At 42.3% G+C, this 26,306-nt stretch overlaps 1 protein-coding gene across 4 annotated transcripts in view; it reads right to left on the bottom strand.

The window, feature by feature from the left end:
- Positions 1–26,306, bottom strand: part of LOC105006653 (fibroblast growth factor 12) — a 244,861-nt gene that overhangs the window by 142,582 nt on the left and 75,973 nt on the right. The window contains exon 1 of one of the 4 annotated variants that reach the window (XM_034293581.1): positions 3,785–3,835. The exons of 2 other annotated variants lie outside the window; for them this stretch is intronic. Coding sequence is in view for 1 of the 2 variants with exons in the window: in XM_034293580.1 (XP_034149471.1) it covers positions 2,096–2,258 (163 nt within the window). In the remaining variant the exon portion in view is untranslated. Of the gene's footprint in view, positions 1–2,095; positions 2,270–3,784; positions 3,836–26,306 lie in introns of those variants that run through there. One more of the 4 variants, XM_034293580.1, reaches the window with a different exon arrangement.

Raw genomic sequence — 26,306 nt, 5'->3', positions numbered from 1 at the left:
CAAATATGATCATATCTCTCCTATTCTCAGATCTTTACACTGGCTACCAGTTCGGCAGAGAATAGATTTTAAAATCCTCTTTGTCTACAAATCTTTACACAACATAGCTCCGGTTTATCTCTCTGAACCTATTCATCCATATTTTCCGTCCAGAAGTCTCAGATCCCATGACCAGGCGTTGCTGGTAGTCCCTCGTGTCAGACTAAAGCGTAGAGGGGAGCATGCTTTTGCGGTGGCAGGGCCTCGTCTGTGGAACACCCTGCCTCTTGAGATCAGAACGGCTCCCAACCTCTCTGCTTTTAAGTCTTTGGTTAAAACATACCTGTTCTCGTTAGCATATTGATTACTTTTCATGGGCTGTTTTTACTATTTTACATTTGTGTCTTTGTTTTAACGTTAATCTTTGCTTAGATGTTTTCAATGTGTTTATGGGTTGTTCTGCTGCTTTTATTTTTATATGCTTGTTCTGTAAAGCACTTTGGTCTGTCTAGCGGCAGTTTAAATGTGCTATATAAATAAATTAACTTGAACTTGAGTGTAAAAGAAACCGAGATAGTCATATTTGACGGAAAAAGACAAAATAATTGTCACGTTTTCTTGTGTGCCGTTAGGCACATTTTCCTGATAGAGTAGCCTCTGCCATAGGCTCGCCTTGATCCTTCAAAGAGACTGGACAAATTGGTCTACTTCAGCCGGCGTTTGGAAAGTGTAGGATCTATCCCCATGGGTCAGCAGGAGCCGTGCTGGAAAGATGATTCTGTGCTTATGAATACCCTTGTCTTGCAGCTTCTTTCGCACATCATCATAGTCGCGCTGCATCTTGTGAACACTAGCGGGGAGGTCTGGATGAAAACGGACTTGTTCGTTATTGTAAAGAACATTCCCTTTGATCCTGGCTGCCTTTAATACTCGCTCCTTGTCTTTGAAATTCAAGATCTTCATAATCAGTGTCCTTGGACGCGTCATGCGCGAGTTGTTATTTGACAGAGTGCCGATTCTGTGAGGCCGCTCGATTACCAATGTCTCCCGCGATTCCATTCCCAAAGCCATTGGTATCCACTTCTCAAGAAAAGTAACCGTGTCCTGGCCCTCTGCTTTCTCCGGTAGCCCCACCAGTCTCACATTGTTACGTCAGCTTCTGCATTCCAAATCTTCCACTTTGTTTGAAAGAGTTTTAACGGTGCTTTCCAACGTGCTCACTTTGGATATTAGCCCACATTCAGCATCAGAAATAAGTTTTTCAGCGTGCGCCAGGCGCCCTGTGCATTCCTGTATCTCCTTTCTTACCTCCGTAATTGTTGTTTGCACACCATCTATCTTCTTATAAAGGCCACAGTTCAGAGACATTATGGCTTTCATGATATCCCAGTTATTTTCGCCCGAAGTTGCTACTTCGCCATCTCCCTCGTCAAGGCCGTCTTCCATAGCTGCCATGACGTCGCTGATTTCTTCACCATCAGAGTGTTCGTCTTCGTTTCGTGTTTTTTTCTTGTATTTTTCTTGTCTTTTTTGCCACCTTTACGTGACATTTTAATTCCCAGTACTCTTATGTACTTGTTGCTTAGCTTTGAATACGCTTCTGGTTGGTATTGCAGGATTAATTACATGCTAACAGCGGAGCCAAAAAGTTGCGACCATTTAGCACCTCAACATAACCGGAAGTCCTCTTGTATTACTTGGTCTTGGTCATTAACCGCTTCTCTCCCTCCCGTAGGTTAGGAAACCCTGGCTAGAGAAGCCCTGTATGAGCAAAGGCTGGATCATGCAAGGGGATTGGATACTAAGGGAAGGATGTTAGAGTTGTCGGAGCTGACTCAGGGGAGGATAGTTTGGAGGAAAGGCAAAGGCCCGTGGTCTGAGGAGCAGAGTCATGAAACCGAGTCAATTACACCGGTTTAGCTACAGTACTGAAATAGGGGTGACATGTGATGTAACTACGCTGCATCCATATGCAGATTTTAACTTAAGAGACACACGAGTGGTGGTCAGAGATATCAACCAGAAGGAGCCACTAGAAGGAGAGACATTATCTGACAATAAGGGTTAGTATGAGTCGAGTCACACCCCCTCAGAAACCTCCAAGAGACATGCTCACCAAGTCGTTCAAGTGAGGTGTAGCTAGTTGTTGTACATATTCTCAGCGCTTCAACTTCTTCCTGAATTTCAATTTGACCCATCTCGTCCAAAATCAAGAGGGTGAAACCTATACCTAATGCTACCAAGAATAGCATTATCCACCACTTCAATGGGCCAGGCATACCACCCCTGGAACCGTCCATGCTGCCCTCCCTGTAACAGAGAGAACATCAGGGTGAGTCCAAGGGTCTCTACTGTTTTTTCTTCCTACTCAGTGGTACCAAGAACGGGAATCAGGGTTTTGACAGAGACTTCCTTTTTCCCAAGTCCTTGTCAGGGTTCTGTTCTGGGTTCTCTGTAACTATATATTGCTGGGTTTCCCCAGTGTCCCAGACCCACCACATCAGCTCTGTTCCCCTAGTCAGGCACCAGATAGTAATTGTCAGCTTATGGGTTAGGTCGGTTGGGAGTTCATCTCGATTTCCCGACATCCTATGGGTTTGTCCCTCTAAGTGAGATGCCCCAGCTATTAGGTATGTACTTTCCTTTCGAAACAATTTAGCCCCTATTACTTTGTTTGGCTCTGTCTCGAATGTTCCTATTTGATATGCTGGACTAGTTATTATTTTGTTCAACTCATATGGTGTTTTAGCCCCTATTCCTTCTTCCCATGGGACCTCACATGAGTTTATCTGTTCAATGAGAAGGTCCCCAGGGGAAAATATTCTATAATTGACCTGGCTACCCTGTCTTTTCACCCAGGCAAACCCTGTTGCTGGGGTCAAACCTGGTAACACCATTCTAACTCTCCCAGCTACTCTAATTCCAGTGTTATTCAAAACCAGGCAATTGAAACTGTTTCTAGTACAGCTTGGATGTCCCTGAGCTTTGGACACCATTACAGGTCCTCACCACCGGGGTCTAGGCAAAGGGTATAGTTTTGGGCACCCATCACCCACTCCAATATTAGTCAAAGCCCCTGAGCATTTTCTTGGAACGAAGGTACCCCCATAGCATTGCTGCGTCAGAAGGCCTGCTCCTCTAGCCATCAGGCAGGGTTTGCATGATGTAATTTCTCCTCCTGCCGTGGCAATGCTCTCACAATGTAGTGGAGTCCATCCGTCTTCCCCTGAGGTCTGGACATCCACCCTGAGGGTCATTCATGGGACCCTCCCTTCTCGACACTGTCTGCACAGGATGACATCACCCACCTTTCGTGGACATCACCCACGAAAGCTCCCACTCTCGTGTGCTTTCAGCTTTCTATGGGTCTTAGTAGGAACCTGGGGCTCTCTTTACCCGAGCCCTCCCAGTACTTACCTGGAATAAGCATACCTGTAACCCCCGTCTCCTGTGGTATGCTGCCAAGGCATAGGTAACACACTAGCTCCAGTCCCTGGTCCACTCCCACCGGAATCCTAGTCCAAATAAGATTTTCCGGATTTGGGGAGACCAAGCATCCAGCCAGAGCCTGATTGACATGCTGATCACCTCTGCCACAGAAGATTCCATGTCTAACCCTGACCACTCGAATGACATGTCTGGGTGGCCACCCGTTTAGCCATTCCACTGCTAGTTGACGCGACATTGGGATTTCACACTTTCTTAACTCGATTGATACACTGGATTTCAGAATTTGATGCTTCTACTGTATTATTATTTTACACAAACTGACTGTTTCAATGGGTCCACATTTTTTCTTGATTACCTTTCCTCCCTCCGCGTCTTGATGGAGCTTAACGCGAACCTGGTCTCCCACCTGTAATACACAGGGAGAGCCAGTATTAGCATTTGTTCTCGCCCGGTTATCATCAGGTTTTTGAGAATAATCTTTCTGCTGGGGATAGGCCTTCTCTAGTATAGTGCTTAATATTGATCTGGTAACAGATATTGGTTAATTTTGTTCCCCACAATAATTTTGGACTAATGCTATTGCCTAATTTTTCCTATAGTCTAATCCGTTTGCCTGTGGGGTATACACTGGTGCATACACTCTCTTCATCCCCTTTTCTTGACACCAAGTATAAACCTGTTTATTTGAGTACTGCGTCCCATTATCTGTTTGTAGTTCTGCTAAGTCCAGCAGTTTTACAACATGAACTGCTCGGGTGTCCATAGCCACTGAACTCCATGGTATGGTTGATTTTATTGTGTTACCATGAACCCTGGCGAGGTTCCCTTGCCTATATTCCAGACATGTCTCACACTTGGAAATAGTGGTTTTAATTTCCCTAAGTGTTGGTTTCCACCCTAGATCCAGTTTTTTCAGGAAGGTGTGCAGTATTGTTGCCCCTGAATGTCTACTATCCAGATGATGGGCCCTTATTATCGCTGCCCTGAACTCCATTGTCAGGTCACAGCCCTCAGGAATTACGACTTGTCTCATTTGTACTAGGCGGTCAACATCCCTATTTCCTTCCCAATACTCTCCAGTATTTTCATCCATTGACCTTGATATTTTACTTAGTCATTTCTGGATGTCCGAAACCCATTGTTTAACCAAATGGGCAGGTCAGTTGGTATTGCTTGTTGGCTATGACTGTTCTACGGTTTATAGGGTTGGGTACCGAAACTCGGTGCCAATAGGGAACCGGTTCCGACGTAAACGGTAGTAACGAGATCGAATAAGAACGAACATTTTGGTGCCTGATTTCGGTGCCTGACTTTTTTTTTACCGCCCCCTGGTGTTCTGGCGTCAACTTACGTGACGTCAGTGCCGCTAACTCGGCACACTTGTTGAACTGATAGCGAGAGGATTAATGAAGATGCCGAAGGCTACGGTAGTAATGAGATTGAATAAGAACGAACATTTTGGTACCTGATTTCAGTGGCTGACTTTTTTTTACCGCCCCCTGGTGTTCTGGCGTCAACTTACGTGACGTCAGTGCCGCTAACTCGGCACACTTGTTGAACTGATAGCGAGAGGATTAATGAAGATGCCGAAGGCTAAACGCTCCAAGGTTTGGCTGCATTTCACGAGTAAGGATGCAGACTCTGCGACATGCAACAAACGCCTTAAAGTAATATCATGCAAGGTAGGTAACACTTCAAATTTAATGAAACATCTGACGAGACATGGAGTGTACTCAAAAGCCGAACAATGCACCGTGTTTGACAACCTACGAGACGCAGAGCCAAGCACGTCAACAGCAGCAGCTAGTGTTGGCCTTGCCGCCGGACAAATTGAAGAGAGTCCCAGCCCTGCCAGTGTGGTGGTGGACATCACAGATGATGATAACAGCAGCCGTTCCTCTTCAGGTAAGTCTAGTAATTTAATGCCAATCGCAAATCTTGCATATCAAGTAGGCTACCAAACACTGTTGCCATTCAATAGCGTGTGTAACAATGTGTGCAAAATGTTTTAACAAAGTTCCAACACTTCTTTATACGAGGCTATACTGTGTGTGTTAAATAAACAAAGTGTTTTACATCAGTATTAAACGGCGCAACTTTTCATTTAATCAGAAACGTAGGTTGGTTTGTAAGGTATACCAGTGTTTTGAGGCCGGGGGGACAATTGTTTTTCGAGGCTACAGCCTACTCAATCCGAGGCAACTCCTATTTATCGTAGGGGGAAGTGGGGGAGAATTGTTATGAGCTGTTGAGCAGAATATGCTACTAGTAGTAGTAACCTGAAGAGTTAGGTGTATGTAATAAACAATTTTGATAGTAATATTTTTATTTCTGGCTTTCAAGTTACAACAGTGACTCCTTTCACCATGGCTAAGAAGGCTGCACTATCCAAAGTGAAGGTGCAGGAAATCCACAGGGCAGTCACCAAATTTGTGGTGATGGGGCTTCATCCATTTTCCACTGTGGAATCACCATCTTTCAGGTGAAAATGTGGGCCATATCAAAATTGAATTTCGTTGATGCATGTGAATGCCACCTCTGTACCATGAAGACATTCTGTGTACAAGACTAATAGATATCATATTTATTTTTTTATAAATGGAGATGAGCACTGCCCTCAATCATAGATACCAACCACCATCCAGGGATGACATATCCAACATGTACATACCCATGTGGTATTCTGTTATAAAACAAAATGTCATCCAGGAGCTGGCGCAGGTCAGCAAAATTGCAATTCCTTGCTAAGGGCTGTCAGGTCCCTGTACGACCGAAGCAGGAGCTTGGTCCGCATTGCCGGCAGTAAGTCAGACTTGTTACCTGTGCATTTTGGACTCCGGCAGGGCTGCCCTTTGTCACCGGTTCTGTTCGCAATTTTTATGGACAGAATTTCTAGGCGCAGCCAGGGGCCGGAGGGTGTCAGGTTTGGGGACCACACGATTTTGTCTCTGCTCTTTGCGGATGATGTTGTCGTGTTGGCCCCTTCATGACCTACGGTCATGAGCTTTGGGTCATGACCGAAAGGACAAGATCCTGGATACAGGCGGCCGAAATGAGCTTTCTCCGCAGGGTGGCTGGGTGATCCCTTAGAGATAGGGTGAGAAGCTCGGTCACCCGGGAGGAGTGAGACAATGTAAGACAATCTGTTGAGAATGATTTGGACTCATCGATTCGCAATATACTGTTGAAGCCTGATATGGATTTACATGAGAAAGCTAAAAGATACTCTGCCATTTACAAAGATTTTTGACTGTTGTGCGCCAGGGGGAGCTTGATACAAACACCCTGACTTTAAGTCTACCCGGGTCTGAGACCGGGTCTGCTGTAGTAAACGTGACTGAGAATAAGCAAACTGTTGACCGAAATGTTGACCTTGTTGATGAAATTTTGGATAATGTGCCTGTGAAGCGTAGAAAGAATGTTGAATATATTCTTAATAGAATGCACAGGTCTAAAGATTTGACTTCATGGAATTCAAATGGTGTATTCGGTTTCAAAGGAGAGATAATCAAGGGCTCGCACCTATTGGATCTTGTTAAAAGTTTGACAGCTACCAATAAAATTGCTGACGATAGAAGACCGTTGGGGTGGGTTGTGTTTTTAGAGGCCATGGCATGTCTCAACATGCCTTTTACAACTATTCCAAATGCGCATGTAAGACGTAAAATCAATTTCTATAAACAAAAGTCTGGTGACACAATGGATGATTTAGCCACACCACCAGCAACTGGTTTTCAAACAACCAAAGCTTTCTTTGAACCTCATACCACGGACCCCGCAAAATGGCTTCCATTTTAATGTGTTTTTATTTTATTTGTGATACATTGTATGTTTGTTTTATCTTGAATAAATGTTGTATGACAAATAATATGTAAACATTGATGTGGTTTTACAAATGTTTTTATTTTTTAATAATAAAGTTGACATACACGTGATTGGCTTTTCTATTTCTTCAACAACCATGGCACAAATTAAACGTTTCACAAGATTGAGCATGTTGTATGCAATTAAACATTTGCTTATCACGCTTACTCTGGTACACCTTAGCTACAAACTTTGAGACTAGGGCATAATTTTCTCGTAAATCATCAGCATAAAAAGACATAAAATCTTTATAACTCAGACCTTTTGTCATTAGAAAGAGAAAGAACAAACAATGCTGTCCACACGTGGTTGAAACCAGGTCCTGTACTTGTTTTGAACTGTATTCCACATTCTCACAGGTTTTCAGAAAGGCCTTGATTGACTTGGGAAAATATGTAAAATCCGGGGGGTTTCCAAAACTGTCATAAAACCTTCCAATGCCATCATCCGTTATGTAAATAGCCAGTCAGTGCTCCCCAGGTTGATTGCTTGGGTGTGTATTAACAATCATCATTGATGCAACATCTCGGACAGGCACCCTAGGTAGTTGGTCACTTGCCAGCACACCATAGAAATGGGTCCTAGATGAAAATTGGTTCACCACACTGGTCAACTCTGCGGTATTCATTTCCACACAGTTCTCCTAATAGTAGTCAACCATGACTTGTCGCCGGTTTGACACTTCGATAATGGAGTCAAAGATTGAATAAACAACTAAATTAATTGTGTGGGGTAGTGGTTGTCTGAACCTCATCTCAAGTCGTACATTCCCTGACTTCATCAAGGATATGTGCTGACCACATTCCTCTTCTGGCGCGCAGTTGAATGCATAAAGGGCATAGCCGTGTAAGAAGTCCGACCTGTCAATAGCCAAGGCTTGGTCCTTTAGGTGTTTTCCTGAAGCTAAGGCCAATTGGTAAAATTCACGCACTGCTGACCCTGTTGTGTAATTTGGTTGGAATGGTTTGCTAGGAAATTGCTGACCATCTACATACATAGCCATAAACTCCAAATTATAACGTTTGAAATTGAATAGATTTTTTGTGTAACTTCCGTTAAAACTGTCATTGTCCACCAATCCGATTACAATACATTTTGGCAGAGGTCCTGAAAATAGGTTTTCCTGGTTACAAACACGACCCCCAGCCGGTAAACTAAATGTCTTCATACACACTCTTTCAATTGGGCATTGGTTGAGAGTAGCGCTTGAGCGTGTCCAAGTTTCACGGCTGGCGAAACAGACACTTTCTTGACAAATAGTGATGCTGATAGTATATGCAATGTCCGATAACGCACATCCCCGACCCCCATAAGGCAGAACTCATCTTTACCGCGCACCATCCTAACCTTTATGTCAATGCCGTTTAACATAAGTTTCTCTTGAAAGAAGATATCGCTATGAACAGGGCCGATCATTTCAAATGTTTCGTAAGTCCATCGTTCTCACCTGCAGGGTCCGTAACATCCATGTGACCTGCGGCATCCTTGTAAAACAACCCAGCTGAAAACTGTCTTTAATGTATCACATCCATAATTCAGAATGCTCTCTATAACGGCTCTGTAGGGGTGTGTGTTGCTACTCTGGCTAATTAAACGATCACCCAAGGAGACATCCACTTAAAATAGGGTGGCTATCGGATAGTTGATAACCCCAACACGAGCTCCGGCATCAATATTAGTTCCGTCCGGTTTAGTGACTTTTACACGTAGGTACAGCAAAGTATTGTTTAGATCAACGTAGTCTTCGCCATTCGCAATAAAGAACTCCAGAGGGGCTGCGTCTGATATTGCTGATAGGGTCGGTATTTCAATGTATGTATTTTTCTCAATAGATGTCTGTGTGAATGGAACTGTGAATAAATCCAACTCTGTCTTCATACATTCGCCAGACATACGGTGTAGGAGTGCCATCTCTCTAAAATATATTCTTAATCAGATTTGTCGTGTTCCCTTTGAGTGTCCTCCGGGGTGTATGTCCTCTTTTAACGTTGGCTCTTGTTTTTGTCTCATTCTTGTGTTTTTTACTCTTGGGTAGGCTCCGCCTACCAGGTGGTCTCTTTCTAACACCTCGAGACATAACCATCAATCCAGAACCATCCTGCTGTTTTGTTTGTCGTGACATAACACTGTTGACAACATCGCCGACTATATTCCTAGCCGCACTCTTCAGATGTGGTTTTGCTATGGAGAACCCGCGCTTCAACAAAGGTATTGCAATCCGGAAAAGCCCTCGGAAAAGGCCCCCTAGACCGGCCCCATACATTGCTGAGCTACCATGATACCCTGGTAAACCGTTACCGGCCTGTGTTGTGTAGTATTCAACATACCTTCGAGGATCATCATAGAGCTTCATCTTAAACTCTAAAAGATTGTTTGACGGGTCTGAAGTGTAATTTTGCAATCACCTTCCCCACTACTAATGAAACCAGCTGGTTTTGATCAGATTTTACTTCAATACAGATCTCATCAAATTGTCTCTTACTACGAGGTACGTAGTGTGGCTTGTCGTACGTCACTGTGACAACTTCGTTCTTTCTCCCTGTAATATGTACAGTTCGCAGCAGTGGGACATGACTTTCACCAACACATTGATAATCAATTATATCTGTGTAGATGTATAGGGTGTTAAACCCCGCCAGAATATCTGTGGGGTATGTTCCGTACCATGTGGCGGACCACCGCTCGCCTGGTTTTAACCCCAATATCTGTTCCAGTTTTGCGCTAAATTTCAAACTAAACTGGGGCTCACCTTTTAGAAACACTCTATTTTTAAATTCATCGTACCCCACCGATAAACCATGTGTTTTTATATGACTGTTGAGCTCTATCACTAGTTTTAATATGCTGCTGTAATAACCGGTGTCGAGTTCATATTTCCAAGTTTTGTCGTTTTTCAAGTCAAGTAGTTCAAATGCGTTTTCGCCCCGTGTAAAAGTTTTCCAAGTATGCGGGTATTGGAACTCTATCAAAGATACTTCCCAATCGCCTTTCAAATCTATACCTTTGTCAAATTTAGTGGTATAGCACAAACTTGTGTTGCTTGGATAGACATGTCTCGATGAGTTACTGGGCAGCGTTATGTAGAAGCCACCGTCACCCATGCTGATCGCAGTCAATGTAAATGACGTGATCCTGTAAATCCTGGAGTTTTATCCAGTTTCTAGGTCAACCACTTGTTCCGATGGTATCCAGCTGTTGAATTTCTCAGGCCAACCAAGCCACTTCACAAGACACATTTTCCTCCCTTTCTGTACTTTCTCATTCAAAACTGCTTCCACTTTAAAAGTTTTATCCTTAGCCACGATTATTTTCAGCAATTCCTGTTCATAAAAGGTCCCAACTATCACATCACCATCGTAATCTTTTATTCTATATACAGGAGGTACCCGAGGAATGCATTCTGTTATTGTAAAATATTCATCTGTGTACCCTTTTTCATAGCCTTTTGTAAACGCACCTCTCAGCTTTGAGAGTCTCACAGTAGCCCCAACCTGGAACTTGTAGCTTTGATTACCATTTCTCGTTAATGTTGTGCCATACAGGTTCTTGAGAACTAATCTAACATTTTCTTCACAAACATCAGCAGGCTTCATCTTAATAGACCGATGGTAGCTATGGTTGTACCCACGAACTAAATCTTGAATAACCTCAACATAGCAGTGAGTGTTGGCTGCTGTCAGATACCACCACATTCGTGATTTAATTGTTTTATTAAACCAACGATACTCGCTTTGACATCATTTCCTGTAGCAAAATGTTTTATGTTGTACTTCTTCATCAACATTTCAAAATGTGAATTAAAAAACTCCTTCCCCTTGTCCGTTTGGACTTTTTGTGGTGTTCTTCCTTCTTTTAATATGTCTTCAAATGCTCGCTTTACCTCTATAGCGCTTTTATTTCTCAGCACGCGAATCCATGCGTATTTGCTTAATACATCTATGCATGTTAACATAAATTTCATGTTATCGTTTTCCACACTGTAAGCACTCATGTCAACCAAATCCAGCTGAAATTGTGAATTTATATCATGAACAATAACTCTATTTCTTTTAAAATGTATAGCTACAGGCCTGTGTAGCGTGTATGTATCCTGGGCGAGCAGCCAGTCATCGGCCTCACCATTTTTGAGGATCTCCCCGGTTTTTTCCAAGTATGCTCTTTTCAAACCCTCTCTACCCACATAAGCACCAGGGTTTGCCGGGTCATAGTAAATACTTTTCATAACCTGTTCAGACATCGTAGAGTGTTCGAGCAATAATGAGAATTAATACGTTTAACAATGTTTTATTTGAGTTTTCGAAATTACACAACCAATATATTCAGAAAAGTTACACAAACATTCAGATTTCTCATAGTCTTTGTTTATATAAATGTTAACATGAGAACTGAAGCTACCCTGGCCTTAGACAACAGACTCTTTGCTTTCATCACACCATGATGCCGCTGCGTCGCATACAACATCCTCATTAAATTTGTCCATGTATTCACCCCTGTTCTCACTCAGTCTCTGTGAGATGTTCGGCTCCAACTTGAGCTCCTGCAGAAAGTTCTCAGCGGCCTCGTGAACATCAGTCATCGGTGTGTGAAAACCAGATGCGTTCAAAGCCTTGACCAACACATGTTTCAGTCGCGGTGTTAAAACTGTCGCCACAATGTCATCATAATGGGCCTCAAAAAAATACTCAGGTGGTTCGAGACATGAATGTCTTGTCTGGCTCGGGTGATCCACTTCGCATCCGATGCATGCTTTGTGTAGAATAGCCCCAACAACGTTTTCCAGAATCATACCCATTGTTGCTTTGATGATCTTTCAAATTTTTGGTGCAAGTTGTTTGTCCATTTTGTGATAACTCTTGTTAGCATTTGAAAGGTATGACAGGTTAAGAGGACCTAGTTGATCACCAACCCTGTCAATCCAATGGTAGTTTCTTGTTGGGTATGACGGTGGAATCGAGCTGTCTGGGTCAGGGGTTCCGTAGAAGGCGTTGTCATCCCAGGCGTCACACAGCAAGTCCTCAGCCTTGGGTTCTTCAATCACCGCTTGGTTGTAATCTTGAGACATGTTTGGTAAATTCTTCTGACTGCTTGACTGTCACCGGCGGTCTGTCAGTTTTTATGCTGTGCTGATGAAGGTGTTGGCTTAAGGCGGGGCTTCGGGGTCTTAGGTCAGTCGATCAGTCCGCAGTCACAAACTAACACGCTGATATTTTCCGGAAATAACTCCAATCTGACAGAGTCATACTCTTTCAGCCCCTCGACAACTTTAAACAGTACATCTACTGTATTATGTGGGCCTTGTTTTGGCCCCAAATAAAACACTTTTCGAAAGGTGCCCCATAAACTGGCATTAAAAACCATTTGATCGGTCACACCAGCCTTAAACACTTGGCCTTCGGGTAATTCATAAAATGCAACCTCCGGTTGTTCTGGGTTGAAGATGTATCCCCCGATCCGACCATAGTCCAATTTCCACTCCTGTGCCACCATATCCGGGTGTAATTGATGGATTCGGGTTAAACTCTGCATCATTTTCTTCGGGGCTGGCATGTTGATTGCATCTCTGCGGTCCATTTGCAATTTCTTACCAAATCGCTGAGCTGCGTTTAAGATGTTAGCTTTCACCGGTGTTTCACCCAAAACATTGATAGCAGCACAATCCTCCATGTTTTGTAATGTGTAGGTAAGTTCGCTCAGGCAAGACTGAATGACCAACCCCGATGTCGGCGTGGTTTAAATACACATACCACGCCAGTCAACCCATAAAACATGAAAGGTTAACAAACACCGTTTGTATGCCAGCAGTTGCAACACTTGTCAGAAGATAAAACACCCGGGTTTTATATTTGTCGAACACCATTTGCTGTACACCAAACACCTTAATGCTGACACAACACTTATTTACTGCCTGGGAATTTAACATTCCGGAACCCTAAGCCCCATTTGTTAATCATCAAACATAACCCACCTGTTATAACACTAGTCTGGTTTGCTCATCAGGCGTTGTAAAACATCAAACACTGACACATCAATGTAATCATAAATCACAAAGTCACCGGACATGCATACGTCACTCCTAAAGTCCCACCCTAACATACGTTATACAGGAAGTCCCACCCTAACATACGTCATACCGGAAGTCCCACCCTACAAACCGGATGTCCCGCCCACCTGTCACATCAATATGGAAGTCCCGCCCCCCAGGGCCATAAATCACCATTCTGACACAATATACCCTACACTAACTACTGCTAAGTTTAAGATTTTTAACCAGTATTTTTGTAGTACTGTTAAGGTTTTTCCTACTGTGTTGTATCTTTCGCATGGTCCTTTTAGGCTAGTGCTCCATATGTCTACCGGGGATCCACCTTGGTTAGAGGCTATTAACGTCGCTTCTTTTTCTCTCTCATCTATTTTTACTGTTAATACCAACCCTTTATTTGTGGCCCTAGGTTCTCGTTCACGGCATTGTTCACTTGACTCTTTAACCTTTCCCAGGCATGCCTTTCCTGAGCCGTCCACTTTATCTTCTTCAGCCCAAATTGTCTGTCCGATAATCCCTTATCTGCCTCCTCTCTTTGTAGCTTCTTATACATTGGACCAATTTGCAACTTATTATGTCAATTGGCAACATGATTGGGTATAAAAAGAGCCTCTCAGAGTGGCAGTGTCTCTCAGAAGTCAAGATGGGCAGAGGATCACCAATTCATCCAATGCTGTGGCGAAAAATAGTGGAGCAATATCAGAAAGGAGTTTCTCAGAGAAGAATTGCAAAGAGTTTGAAGTTATCATCATCTACAGTGCATAATATCATCCAACAATCTCTGATATGGAACAATCTCTGTGCGTAAGGGTCAAGGCCGGAAAACCATACTGGATGCCCGTGATCTTCGGGCCCTCAGATGGCACTGCATCACATACAGGAATAATACTGTAATGGAAATCACAACATGGGCTCAGGAATACTTCCAGAAAACATTGTCGGTGAACACAATCCACCGTGCCATTCGTCTTTGCCGGCTAAAACTCTATAGGTCAAAAAAGAAGCCGTATCTAAACAGGATCCAGAAGCACAGGCGTTTTCTCTGGGCCAAGTATCATTTAAAATGGATTGTGGCAAAGTGGGCAAGTGTTCTGTGGTCAGACAAATCAAAATTTGAAGTTAATTTTGGAAAACTGGGACGCCATGTCATCCAGACTAAAGAGGACAAGGACAATCCAAGTTGATATCAGCGCTCAGTTCGGAAGCCTGCATCTCTGATGGTATGGGGTTGCATGAGTGCGTGTGGCATGGGAAGCCTACACATCTGGAAAGGCACCATCAATGCTGACAGTTATATCCAAGTTCTAGAACAACATATGCTCCAATCCAGACGTCATCTCTCTCAGGTAAGACCTTGCATTTTCCAACATGACAATGCCAGACCACATACTGCATCAATTACAATGTCATAGCTGCATAGAAGAAGGATCCGGGTAATGAAATGGCCAGTCTGCAGTCCAGATCTTTCACCTATAGAAAACATTTGGCACATCATAAAGAGGAAGGTGCGACAAAGAAGACCTAAGACAATTGAGCAACTAGAAGCCTGTATTAGACAAGATTGGGACAACATTCCTATTCATAAACTTGAACAACTTGTCTCCTCAGTCCCCAGATGTTTGCAGACTGTTGTAAAAAGAAGAGGGGATGCCACACAGTGGTAAACATCAATCAAATTTCAATCAAATTTATTTATAAAGCCCTTTTCACAACAGCAGTTGTCACAAAGAGCTTTACAGAGACACCCGGCCTTAAACCCCAAGGAGCAAACAACAGTAGTGTTGAATTTCAGTGGCTAGGAAAAACTCCCTAAGAAGGCCGAATTTTAGGAAGAAACCTAGAGAGGACCCAGGCTCAGAGGGGTGACCAGTCTTCTTCTGGCTGTGCTGGGTGAGATATTAAGAGTCCAATTGGAATAATTAATACATTTCTCTGGGCTAAATCCAAAGTCTATTTGATTTTAGACTAGGTCAAAAGTATGGCCAGGTGTACAAGGACAGGGATAGCAACGGGCCCCCCAAACCAGGTACTCCGCAGGTGTGGACCAGGACCTCATCTCCTCCTAAAATTTAAAACTGGAGGAGACTGAGAAAAGTTAGTTGTGCATTCCTCATATCCCCCAGCACAATAATATAGCAGCGTAACACCTTGGAACTGAGACGGGGGGGTCCGGTGACACTGTGGCCCTACCCGGGGGAGGCCCCCAGTGGGGACGAGAGCCCACCTGGCAAGACAGCAAGGGTGGACAGTATCAAGCCTACTGGTCACCTTCACGCCCCCGGGCCAGGCTACACCTAATTATAAACCGTGCTGTAGAGATTAGTTTTTAGTAGACACTTGAAAGTTTGCACTGAGTTTGCATTTCTAACCTTAATTGGCAGATCATTCCACAGTAGTGGAGCTCTATGAGAAAAGGCCCTGCCGCCAGCTGTTTGTTTAGAAATTCTAGGTACAATTAAAAGGCCTGCATCTTGCGATCGTAGGTTACGTGTAGGTATGTATGGCTGGATCATTTCAGCAAGGTACGTAGGAGCAAGTCCATGTATTGATTTATAGGTTAAGAGTAAAATCTTAAAATCAGCCCTAACCTTAAAAGGCAGCCAGTGTGAGGATGCTAGGACAGGAGTAATGTGTTTACATTTTTTTGTTCTAGTTAGGATTCTAGCAGCCGTGTGCAGCACTAATTGAAGTTTATTTATTAATTTGTCTGGATAACCAGAGAGAAGAGCCCTAGGAATATCCTCAACCACTGTGTCAGCAGACCTAGCCCTCCTTGTTTTAGGGGCTGGGGTGGCTAGTTGATTTATTTCCATCTGTGCTTCTTTTATCTCCTCTTCCGTCTGAGATTGCACAAGGGGATTGGCAGGGAGGTCATACATACATATAGTATATTGCTCACTTCTCACATCCTTACCGAGTCATTAGTCCACTCCAGAGTCCCAACATTTTAGGATTGTCTGGAGCTAAAATATTACCCGGTAGTCCCTTACAGGCTATTGCATAATACCCTATCGTACTAGTCACTTTTAGTATGGTTGTTAGATACTTCTGTATTAATCCTGTCTGGGATGAGAAGTTTTTCCTATACATTACTATTATTTCCCTTTGCTGAGCCATTTTTATTTTTTTGTTTATCAGAAGGTCCAAACTACTTTTATGGTATCTCCTCACAGGGGGCACCAAGCTTTCGTGGCTTTTACCTCTGGGATCACCCGATCAGCTTACCTCCTGTTATTTATCAGACCTCAGTTTTAATCGAGTGACGGCGCCAAGCGTTTTTGGTTATTTCACACTTGCCCTAGGATCTTTTTATTTACTTTATTTCTTTGGAGGGATTACACCGAACTCAGTTTACCAGGCACTGGAATGTAGCGTAAGGCATAACTTGACACACTGCAAGGTCAGTTAACTTCCATCCTGGCTTATGACACGTGTCCTATGTCTGGAACAGTCCTATCGATTTATCTTCTGATGGAGGAACTTTTTATGTTGCCACCAGGGGTTCCTAACGCTCAACAATATTTATAGTTGTGCTTATTTAGAACTGGTTCACTCACCGAGCCTGAGGTACTGAAAGTCGCCCCTATCGTACTTGCGCTGGCTTTGTACAGCCTTTAGGTCCCCTTATGGTCCGTTTAAACAATTTTCTGGTTTTCTCCAAGGTGTGGGTATTACCCAGCTGTAACTCACAAACCCTTTTTAAAAATCTTATCTAACTAATGCTGATAGTCTGTCAGTCCGGGTGTATTCCGCTCAGACTGGGTCAGAGATCAGATCTTTTTATGGCAGGGACTCAGGTTTCGTATTCCTTCTTGGGAACGAATCCCTGGTCAACCCACTTCTTTTTTGCCCTAACATATACTATCAAATATACACTTACCTACTTGTAAACCCAGAACAAACACTTCAAGGAATTAATGAATTTTTTACCCAACCTTGGAGCAAACCAGTACCACACACACTCTCACCTACGATCGATATCTATATCGTCTCAAGGTCTACGTTTGATTTATGGAGTACGCAGAAACTCACTGGCTACTACCTGTAAAAACAGGGCTGCGGCTCAGAGGCAGAGGAATTATGATCAAGCATTTGACAATCACACCCACACAGAGGCCAACAGGGAGACAGAACTCTTACAAGTTCCTACCTGTATTTAGTCAATCACTAGTACAGACAGCTCCAGGTTCTGGGAGGGTCCAATAGCCAATAGCCTGTTATCTGACCCTCCAGGCACTTTTATAAAGTTTTTTATTCATAAGGTTCATGAGGGAGGTACACATTTTACGTAACTGTACAATGATTGGTTTACCATAATATCATATTTCAGTTCCCTCCCTTTGTTTATGAAGGATATACAGGCCAAAAGTTTGGACACACCTTCTCATTCAATGCGTTTCCTTTATTTTCATGACTATTTACATTGTAGATTCTCACTGAAGGCATTAAAACAATGAATGAACACATGTGGAATTATGTACTTAACAAAAAAGTGTGAAATAACTGAAAACGTCTTATATTCTAGTTTCTTCAAAGTAGCCACCCTCTGATTACTGCTTTGCACACTCTTGGCATTCTCTTGATGAGCTTCAAGAGGTAGTCACCTGAAATGTTTTTCCAACAGTCTTGAAGGAGTTCCTAGAGATGCTTAGCACTTGTTGGCCCTTTTGCCTTCACTCTGCGGTCCAGCTCACCCCAAACCATCTCGACTGGGTTCAGGTCCGGTGACTGTGGAGGCCAGGTCATCTGGCGCAGCACTCAATCACTCTCCTTCTTGGTCAAATAGCCCTCACACAGCCTGGAGGTGTGTTTGGGGTCATTGTCCTGTTGAAAAATAAATGATGGTCCAACTAAACGCAAACCGGATGGGATGGCATGTTGCTGCAGGATGCTGTGGTAGCAATGCTGGTTCAGTATGCCTTCCATTTTGAATTAATCCCCAACAGTGTCACCAGCAAAGCACCCCCACACCATCACACCTCCTCCTCCATGCTTCAAGGTGGGAACCACACATGTAGAATCCATCTGTTCACCTTTTCTGCGTCGCACAAAGACACGGCGGTTGGAACCAAAGGACTCATCAGACCAAAGCACAGATTTCCACTTGTCTAATGTCCATTCCTTGTGTTTCTTGGCCCAAACAAATCTCTTCTGCTTGTTGCCTCTCCTTAGCAGTGGTTTCCTAGCAGCTACTTGACCATGAAGACCTGATTTGCGCAGTCTCCTCTTAACAGTTGTTCTAGAGATGTGTCTGCTGCTAGAACTCTGTGTGGAATTCAGCTGGTCTCTAATCAGAGCTGCTGTTAACCTGCGATTTCTGAGGCTGGTGACTCGGTTGAACTTATCCTCAGCAGCAGAGGTGACTCTTGGTCTTCCTTTCCTGGGGCGGTCCTCGTGAGCCAGTTTCGTTGTAGTGCTTGATGGTTTTTGTGACTGCACTTGGGGACACATTCAAAGTTTTTGCAATTTTCCGGACTGACTGACCTTGATTTGTTAAAGTAATGATGGCCCCTCGTTTCTCTTTACTTAGCTGATTGGTTCTTGCCATAATATGAATTCTAACAGTAGGGCTGTCGGCTGTGTATCAACCTGACTTCTGCACAACACAACTGATGGTCCCAAAAAATTCCACTTATTAACCCTGACAAGGCACACCTGTGAAGTGAAAACCATTTCAGGTGACTACCTCATTAAGCTCATTGAGAGAACATAGAGGGTTTGCAGCGCTATCAAAAAAGCAAAGGGTGGCTACTTTGAGGAATCTAAAATATAAGACATGTTTTCAGTTATTTCACACTTTGTTGTGTTTTTTTGTGTTCATTCATAGTTTGGATGCCTTCAGTGAGAATCTACAATGTAAATAGTCATGAAAATAAAGAAAACGCATTGAATGAGAAGGTGTGTCCAAATTTTTGGCCTGTACTGTACATATTATACAAAATTGTTCAATAATTGGTTTATCATTATCACATGACCCCAGACTTTACCACCCCTCCCATAGTCCTTATTTGGTGTCTATGTAGGCCCTCTCCATTTATTCACAGAGCTGTTGAAACTTCTGTTTTCCTGGGTTCTTCGTTCGGTTCATACACAAACACCAGGGGAGAGAGGGGTAGTTGTACATCATCTGTCTCAGCTCCCGGGGTAGATTGTTGATCCTTTGTCGGCTGCTCCCGAAACCCTAGGCTCACCTCCTGTACTCTGCCCTTTTTCTCAACATAGCCTAATTAAGTTTTTGAATGGTCATGGAAATCTTTTATTTCATTTGTAAGTTCATTCAAATTCAACTACAGTCTGATCATTCATCTGGCAATCATCCATTGACGTAATGCTTTCGGTGAGGGGTGATTAGCGCCTGGGTACCATTTGGGTACCAACGCTAAGTGGCGTGGGCTGTTGGCGGATTAAGTCGGAAAACAGGGTAAAATAGTCTCTAAATAGTTTTCCGTTTGTCAGTTTAGAATTCTGACAATGGAACAATGTTATATAAGCATATTTAGGAAGATTCATGGAAAGAGGAGGGTATAGCTTTCAAAATGGCTGTTTTATTTTAACTACAAACTCAAACGCCAATTGGCGTAGGCATTTGACGGTTCTAGTGTTAAACTCTGCCAGAATATCTGTGGGGAATGTTCGCCTGGTTTTAAGCATAACATCTGTTCCAACTTTGCACTTATTTTCAAACTAAAATGGGGTTCGCCTTTTAGAAACATTCTATTTTTAAATTCATCATACCGCACCCATACACCATGTGGTTTTATGTAAATGTTGATCTCTGTCACTAGTTTTCCTATGCCACTGTAATAACCAGTGTTGAGTTCATATTCCCAAATGTTGTCGGGTTTCGAGTTCAAATGCGTTTTCACCCTATGCAAGTCTTCCAAGTATGCGGGTATTGGAATTCAATCAAAGACACTTCTCAATTACCTTTCAAATCTTTACCTTTGGTACATTTTGTGGTATAGCTCAAACTCAAATTGTTTGGATAGATATGTTTTGAGCTGTCACCAATTCTCTTCGCAGTCAATGAAAAAGATGAGATCCGGCAAATCCTAGTGTTTTATCCAGTTTGTAGGTCAAGGACTTGTTCCGATGCTATCCAACTGTTACATTTCTCAGGCCAAGACAAATTTTCTTCCCTTTCTGTACTTTCTCATCCAGAACTGCTTCCACTTTAAAAGTTTTATCCTTAATTGAGCATGAAAAGTAACTGAATTAAGCTTGACACAAGGTATGAGAGTATTAATGATCTCTGTACGAAGGACACTATTAGGTCATGTAAGGTTAGGATATAGAATACACGTATGTGATTGTAAGACAGACAGATATTGGAGGGGATGTGCTGGGGCATAAAATACTGTTTTCACTTTGTAATCATTGGAGAGAAAAAGGAGAGAAATGGAAGGTCAACATCATAGACTCATGCTAAATAAATATGTCTCTCCCCTGACTTCCAGTTGCATACATTTTGTTCATGGATAAAAAATGGACAGAATCTAACTGCATGGAGCTGTGACTACCGAAAGTGAGTCAAACCACTCTAAGAGAACAAGTCAGTTTAAAAAGCATGAGCATCCAGATGAACACATCTGGAACAACGACAAGACCTAGAAATTTCGCTTTTTAGGCAATGGAAATCTGTGGTGAGGACACGCAAGACTTACGTTGACACTGAAAGATGTGTTTTTAGTCTTAGTCCAGAGACTCCAAAGAAGATACTAAAGCTTCCTTGTTGTGATGAGAAGTACTTACTAGACTGAGTAGTAAGTGACACGTGTAAAGTCCTAAATAGGCCACTCTTTAGTGTAAAGCTTCGGTATTCATCCAGAAGTCCTTGTTATTAGGATAGCAGGTTGACACGTATGTAGTAATTAATATTTTGTACAAGTAAGGGGAAGAAAAATACCTCTTTAATATGCTCATAACTGCCACTAGAGGGTTGTTTCCAATGATAGGGAAATGTTGATACTGAATGTGAGACCCTGTTGGAAAGTTAACCATCCCCCCTTAAATTATTTGTTATTAAATTGTTTTAGTTCTAATGATTAATATTGTGCAATATGTTTTTCATAAGTGGGATATTCACATACTGTAATGCAGAGGTATTCACGTGTGCTAGGAGGGATATGGTCAGGCAATGTACAGGTAGCCCGGGGGTCTTAAGACAGGTGCACAATACGCATGACCAATATTTACACCATGAACTAGCAATGAGGCAGGGGGGCACCAAAATCATGTGCTCCTGTATTTTTGTATTTGCAGGTGAGCAACAAGATGTTTGTGTGTCAACGTAATGAAATTTATCTTATAAATTATATAAAATTGGTGATCCAATATGTAAATTTAATTAGTTATAACTTTCAGGTAACTGTGAAGCAAGATAATACCAGAGACTATATGAGAGCAAATTTGCTATTTCCCTAATTACATGAAATATGATGAGTGAATGTTTTTACTGTGTGGAATTATGTGTATATACTAAGAACGTGAGTCTAAGAGATTGTGTTAGAAGAAAACCTGTTTTATGTGTGTGCAATACGCATGACCAATAATTAGATCATGAGCTAGTAATGAGGCGAGCGACCGCCAAACTCATGATTCTGTATTTTGGTATTTGCAGAAATAAAGTTACTTGTTATAAATCAAGCATGCTGAAAGTAGTCATAATTAATCAAGTGTGCAACATGAATGTAATTATGACTCATTAAGAACCAATAGCACTGGGATATTAAACATAATAGCACTGCTGATATGTTCATACAGAACATAATCACGGTTTACAAGTTAGTTACATACAGCTCTGGAAAAAATTAAGAGACCACTACAAAATTATCAGTTTCTCTGGTTTTACTATTCACAGGTATGTGTTTGAGTAAAATGAGCAGTTTTGTTTTATTCTATAAACTACTGACATTACTCCCAAATTCCAAATAAAAATATTGTCATTTAGAATATTTATTTGTGGAAAATGCCAACTGGTCAAAATAACCAGAAAATTGTGTTTTTCTAACAGACCTCAAATAATGCAAAGAAAACAAATTCCTATTCATTTTTCAACAACAAAATACTAATGTTTTAACTTAGCAAGAGTTCCAAAATCAATATTTGGTGGAATAACCTAGATTTTTCATCTTTAAGCCACTCCTGGCACAAAAATCCAAGTAGCTCGGCTTTGTTTGATGGCTTGTGATCTTCCTCTTGATCACATTCCAGAGGTTTTCACTGGGATTCAGGTCTGGAGATTGGGCTGGCCATGATAGGGTCTTGATCTGATGGTCCTCCATCCACACCTTGATTGACCTGGCTGTGTGACATGGAGCATTGTCCTGCTGGAAAAAACTATTCTGAGTTGGGGAACATTGTCAGAGCAGAAGGAAGCAGGTGTTCTTCCAGGATAACCTTGTACTTGGCTTGATTCATGCGTCCTTCACAAAGACAAATGTGCCTGCTTCCAGCCTTGCTGAAGCATCCCCAGATCATCACCGATCCTCCACCAAATTTCACAGTGGGTGCGAGACATTGTGGCTTGTAGGCCTCTCCAGGTCTCCAGCTAACCATTAGACAACCAGCTGTTGGGCAAAGCTGAAACTTTCACTAATCAAAGAAGATGATATTCCTCTACGGTCCAATCCTTATGGTCTTTTGCGAACTTCAGCCTGGCTCTTCTTTGCTTCTCATTGATGGTGGGCTTTTATCTAGTTTTGCACTACTTCAGCCCTGCCCCTAGGAGCCTGTTTCGAACCGTCCTTGCCATGCACTTCAACCCAGCTGCTGATTGCCATTCTTTTTGTAGGTCACTTGATGTCATCTTATTGCTGTTGAGTTACATCCAAATTAGTTGACGGTCATCTCGGTCAGTGGACAGTTGTTTTCACCCTCTGCCAGTCTGTAGCTTTTTTGTCCCCACTGTCTGTTGCTTGACCTTGTTCTTATGAACCGCCGTCTTTGAAATTTCCATGATGGAAGCAACCTGGCGCTCACTGTATCCCTCTGCCAGTAAAGCCAGAATTGAACCCTTCTTTTCCTCACTCAAAGCTTTTCTTTTCAACTCTTTTGTCATGCTGAATAGTTATTTTTTTTATTCAAATTACCTTTAAGGTACTACTTGCACTGTTTTTGCCATCCAGCTGGTCCAATTGCAAGAGGATAATGATGACCACAGCAGTGGTTTTTGTACTCGTTAAATTAGATTTGGTACAGGTAATCACCTAATCAGTACCTCATTAAGTAAAATGAGGTGTGCCTGTGTTGGAATTTAACAGACACTGCAATGGAATGGCTTCCATACATGTAGAAATGCTGATTTAACTAAAATGAGGAGTGGTCTCTTATTTTTTTCCAGAGCTGTACTTACATAATTCCTATTAACATTCATTCACCCTCCCCAGTGCTCAAAATCTAGTCTTCTGTTATCTGTGTTCAAATAATATTTCAGATTACTCAAAGAGTCCCTGATAAATATTTGAAATGTTCCCAGTACAATGGGATGAAAGAGCTCACATGGCATTTCACACAGGGTAGAGAAAACTCTAAAAGCTAGAATTAGATGTCACTCATTGTCACAGATATCTCTAAAGATTTCAGATGGTTGATCATGCGACCGAAGTGCACCTTTAAAAGATTTAAGTATTTGAGCACAGGTCTATTGCAAAGTTGGGCATAATACAATATGTGCGGATAAACAAGCTTGGAAAACAGCTGTGCAGATGTTTAAATGAAATAAATGTATTCACATTGAAACTAGGCTACTCTATTAGAAATACTGGTGATATGTCACATATTCACATGAGACATTGCCATCTAGTGTATGTTTATGAGAACTTTATTCTACTCCACTGATAAACAGCACTGTCTAAATGATGAATGAGTTCCTGTCAACCTAAACACAGATATGGTTTATCCCATAATCCCAAAAGGAATGAGACATACAAGTGTATTGTTTAACAGCTTTGAGGCTAGTGGGATACTAAAGTATGTTACACATTACAAACCGGGTGATATTGAATTCTGAATGCTCTTTAGTTGAAAGCCTAGTCATATTATGCTGTATACCACAGGTATGACAATCAGTAATATTTTACTGTTATAATTATGTGACAATGCACTACAGTTAAAGGATTATGTAGCCTAATCCTGGACTGTGGACAATTATTTTGGAATGAATGCAATTTGAAAGTTCATGATTTTTTTTTTTTAAGAATCCTCTCCCAGCTAAAATAAAAGTGAACGGAGCAACAGTTTTAGCATTCGAAATTATATGATACAAAATGGGTTCTCCTGATTTTTCTTTTGCCAAAACGAGCTTTGTGCTCTTTCTTTTCGTCCGCACACGAACATCTCTGTGCTCTTTCAAAACAGCTGAACTACGGTGCTGACCGCTTTGAAGTTTTCTAGCTAGCAACACACACAAATTATGGACATTTAACAAAATATCAAAAGACAGGCCTTCATTCTGGAATGTTATCAGTCAGGGAAAATAACTGACATGGCCTTTCCCAACAGTATCAAAATCGTGCCAATGCTCCGTAGCGGTAGAATAATTTCAGTACCTCCCCATACTTTTCATGCAGAAAGGGACTTATGACACATAGCTACTACACGCCTACTTTCAGAATTGTGAGTTGTCCTTTTGGTCCCTTCAGCCAATGCCTCTTCCAGTTTCTTTGGAGATGTCACGGTTGTAGATTCAGAGATGGAGGCAGGCGCAGAAGGTTGAGGGTTTCCCCTTTTTTATTTAACAAAATTTAAAGAAAACCAAACAGAGTGCCGGGCACTGCAAAAATACCCCAGAGTTCAGGGGTTCAAAGGCACAGGGGCATACACGCACAATGACCAACCATAACAGGGAGAAAATGGCTGAACTAAATACACTGAGAAACGAGGAGAACATAAACAGGTGGGGGCTAAAACACAGGTGAAATGAATATACCGATTAAGTGAAACAAGAACAGGAAAGACCATACAAGGATACAAGGGACCGTTACAGGAGACATGAAAGGTTTCCAAAACTGCAGGGTTGATAAGAGCTTGAAAGTCAGGGTCATCTTGAAAGTCAGGGTCACACGCGCTGGAGCCGATTCAACCTCATCCACAGACACATCAAGGTTCTCGATGGCATTAGGTACCAATAAATCACATTCCTAACGTGAGCTACAATTTAGTAAACAAACCCAGTTGCCGGATAAAGCCCAAATCAGACCACTTGCGTACTTGCGAGTATACGCTGCAGACAGAATGCATGGAAATGAATGCGAGAGTACAGACAGGCCGCGAGCATCAAGACCTCAACGGCGTGCGTCAGTGTGCTTCAAATTAGAAACCAAGTCTATTTTTCTCGCATCTAGGCGCACTCCTCTTGCTCAAATTAGCTTATATCCCACTAGCCTCAAAGCTGTTAAACAATACTCAGTGTGCCCTAAAAGTAAGGAAACTGCTTGGCGTGCATTTTCTTCAAGACTCTCCAGGTCATCTCGTGAGTATTTACTTTTGGTTGCATATGCAGTTAGCAAATTTGGCTAGCTTATCTGCATGCATCAGCTAGCTTGATTGTAGTATCCATTTCAAGTAGAACATATAGATGTATAAATCATTAGCTACCGGGAATGTAACTCCGATTATGAGTGGAGCGGAGCCCCATAGAGGGCTTAGCTCATAGTGGTTTACCCCACCGCCCAAGGTGGCATTCACCCCACAACCGTAGAAGCAGAAGAGGGGATCAAACAGAAGTGAAGGAGAAAAACACATCCATTCATCCATACATCCATACATACATACAGCTCTAGAAAAAATTAAGAGACCCCTCCATTTTCTTAAATCAGCATCTCTACATGTATGGAAGCCATTCCATTTCAGTGTCTGTTAAATTCTAACACAGGCACACCTAATTTTACTTAATGAGGTACTAATTAGGTGATTACCTAAACCAAATGTAATTTAATGAGGAAAGGTATAAATACCACTGCTGTGGTCATCA

The sequence above is a fragment of the Esox lucius genome, chromosome 1, assembly GCF_011004845.1.
Source record: "Esox lucius isolate fEsoLuc1 chromosome 1, fEsoLuc1.pri, whole genome shotgun sequence".
Taxonomy (NCBI): Eukaryota; Metazoa; Chordata; class Actinopteri; order Esociformes; family Esocidae; genus Esox; species Esox lucius.
The sequence above is the reverse complement of the archived record's forward strand: the minus strand, read 5'-3'. Positions and strand labels throughout refer to the sequence as shown.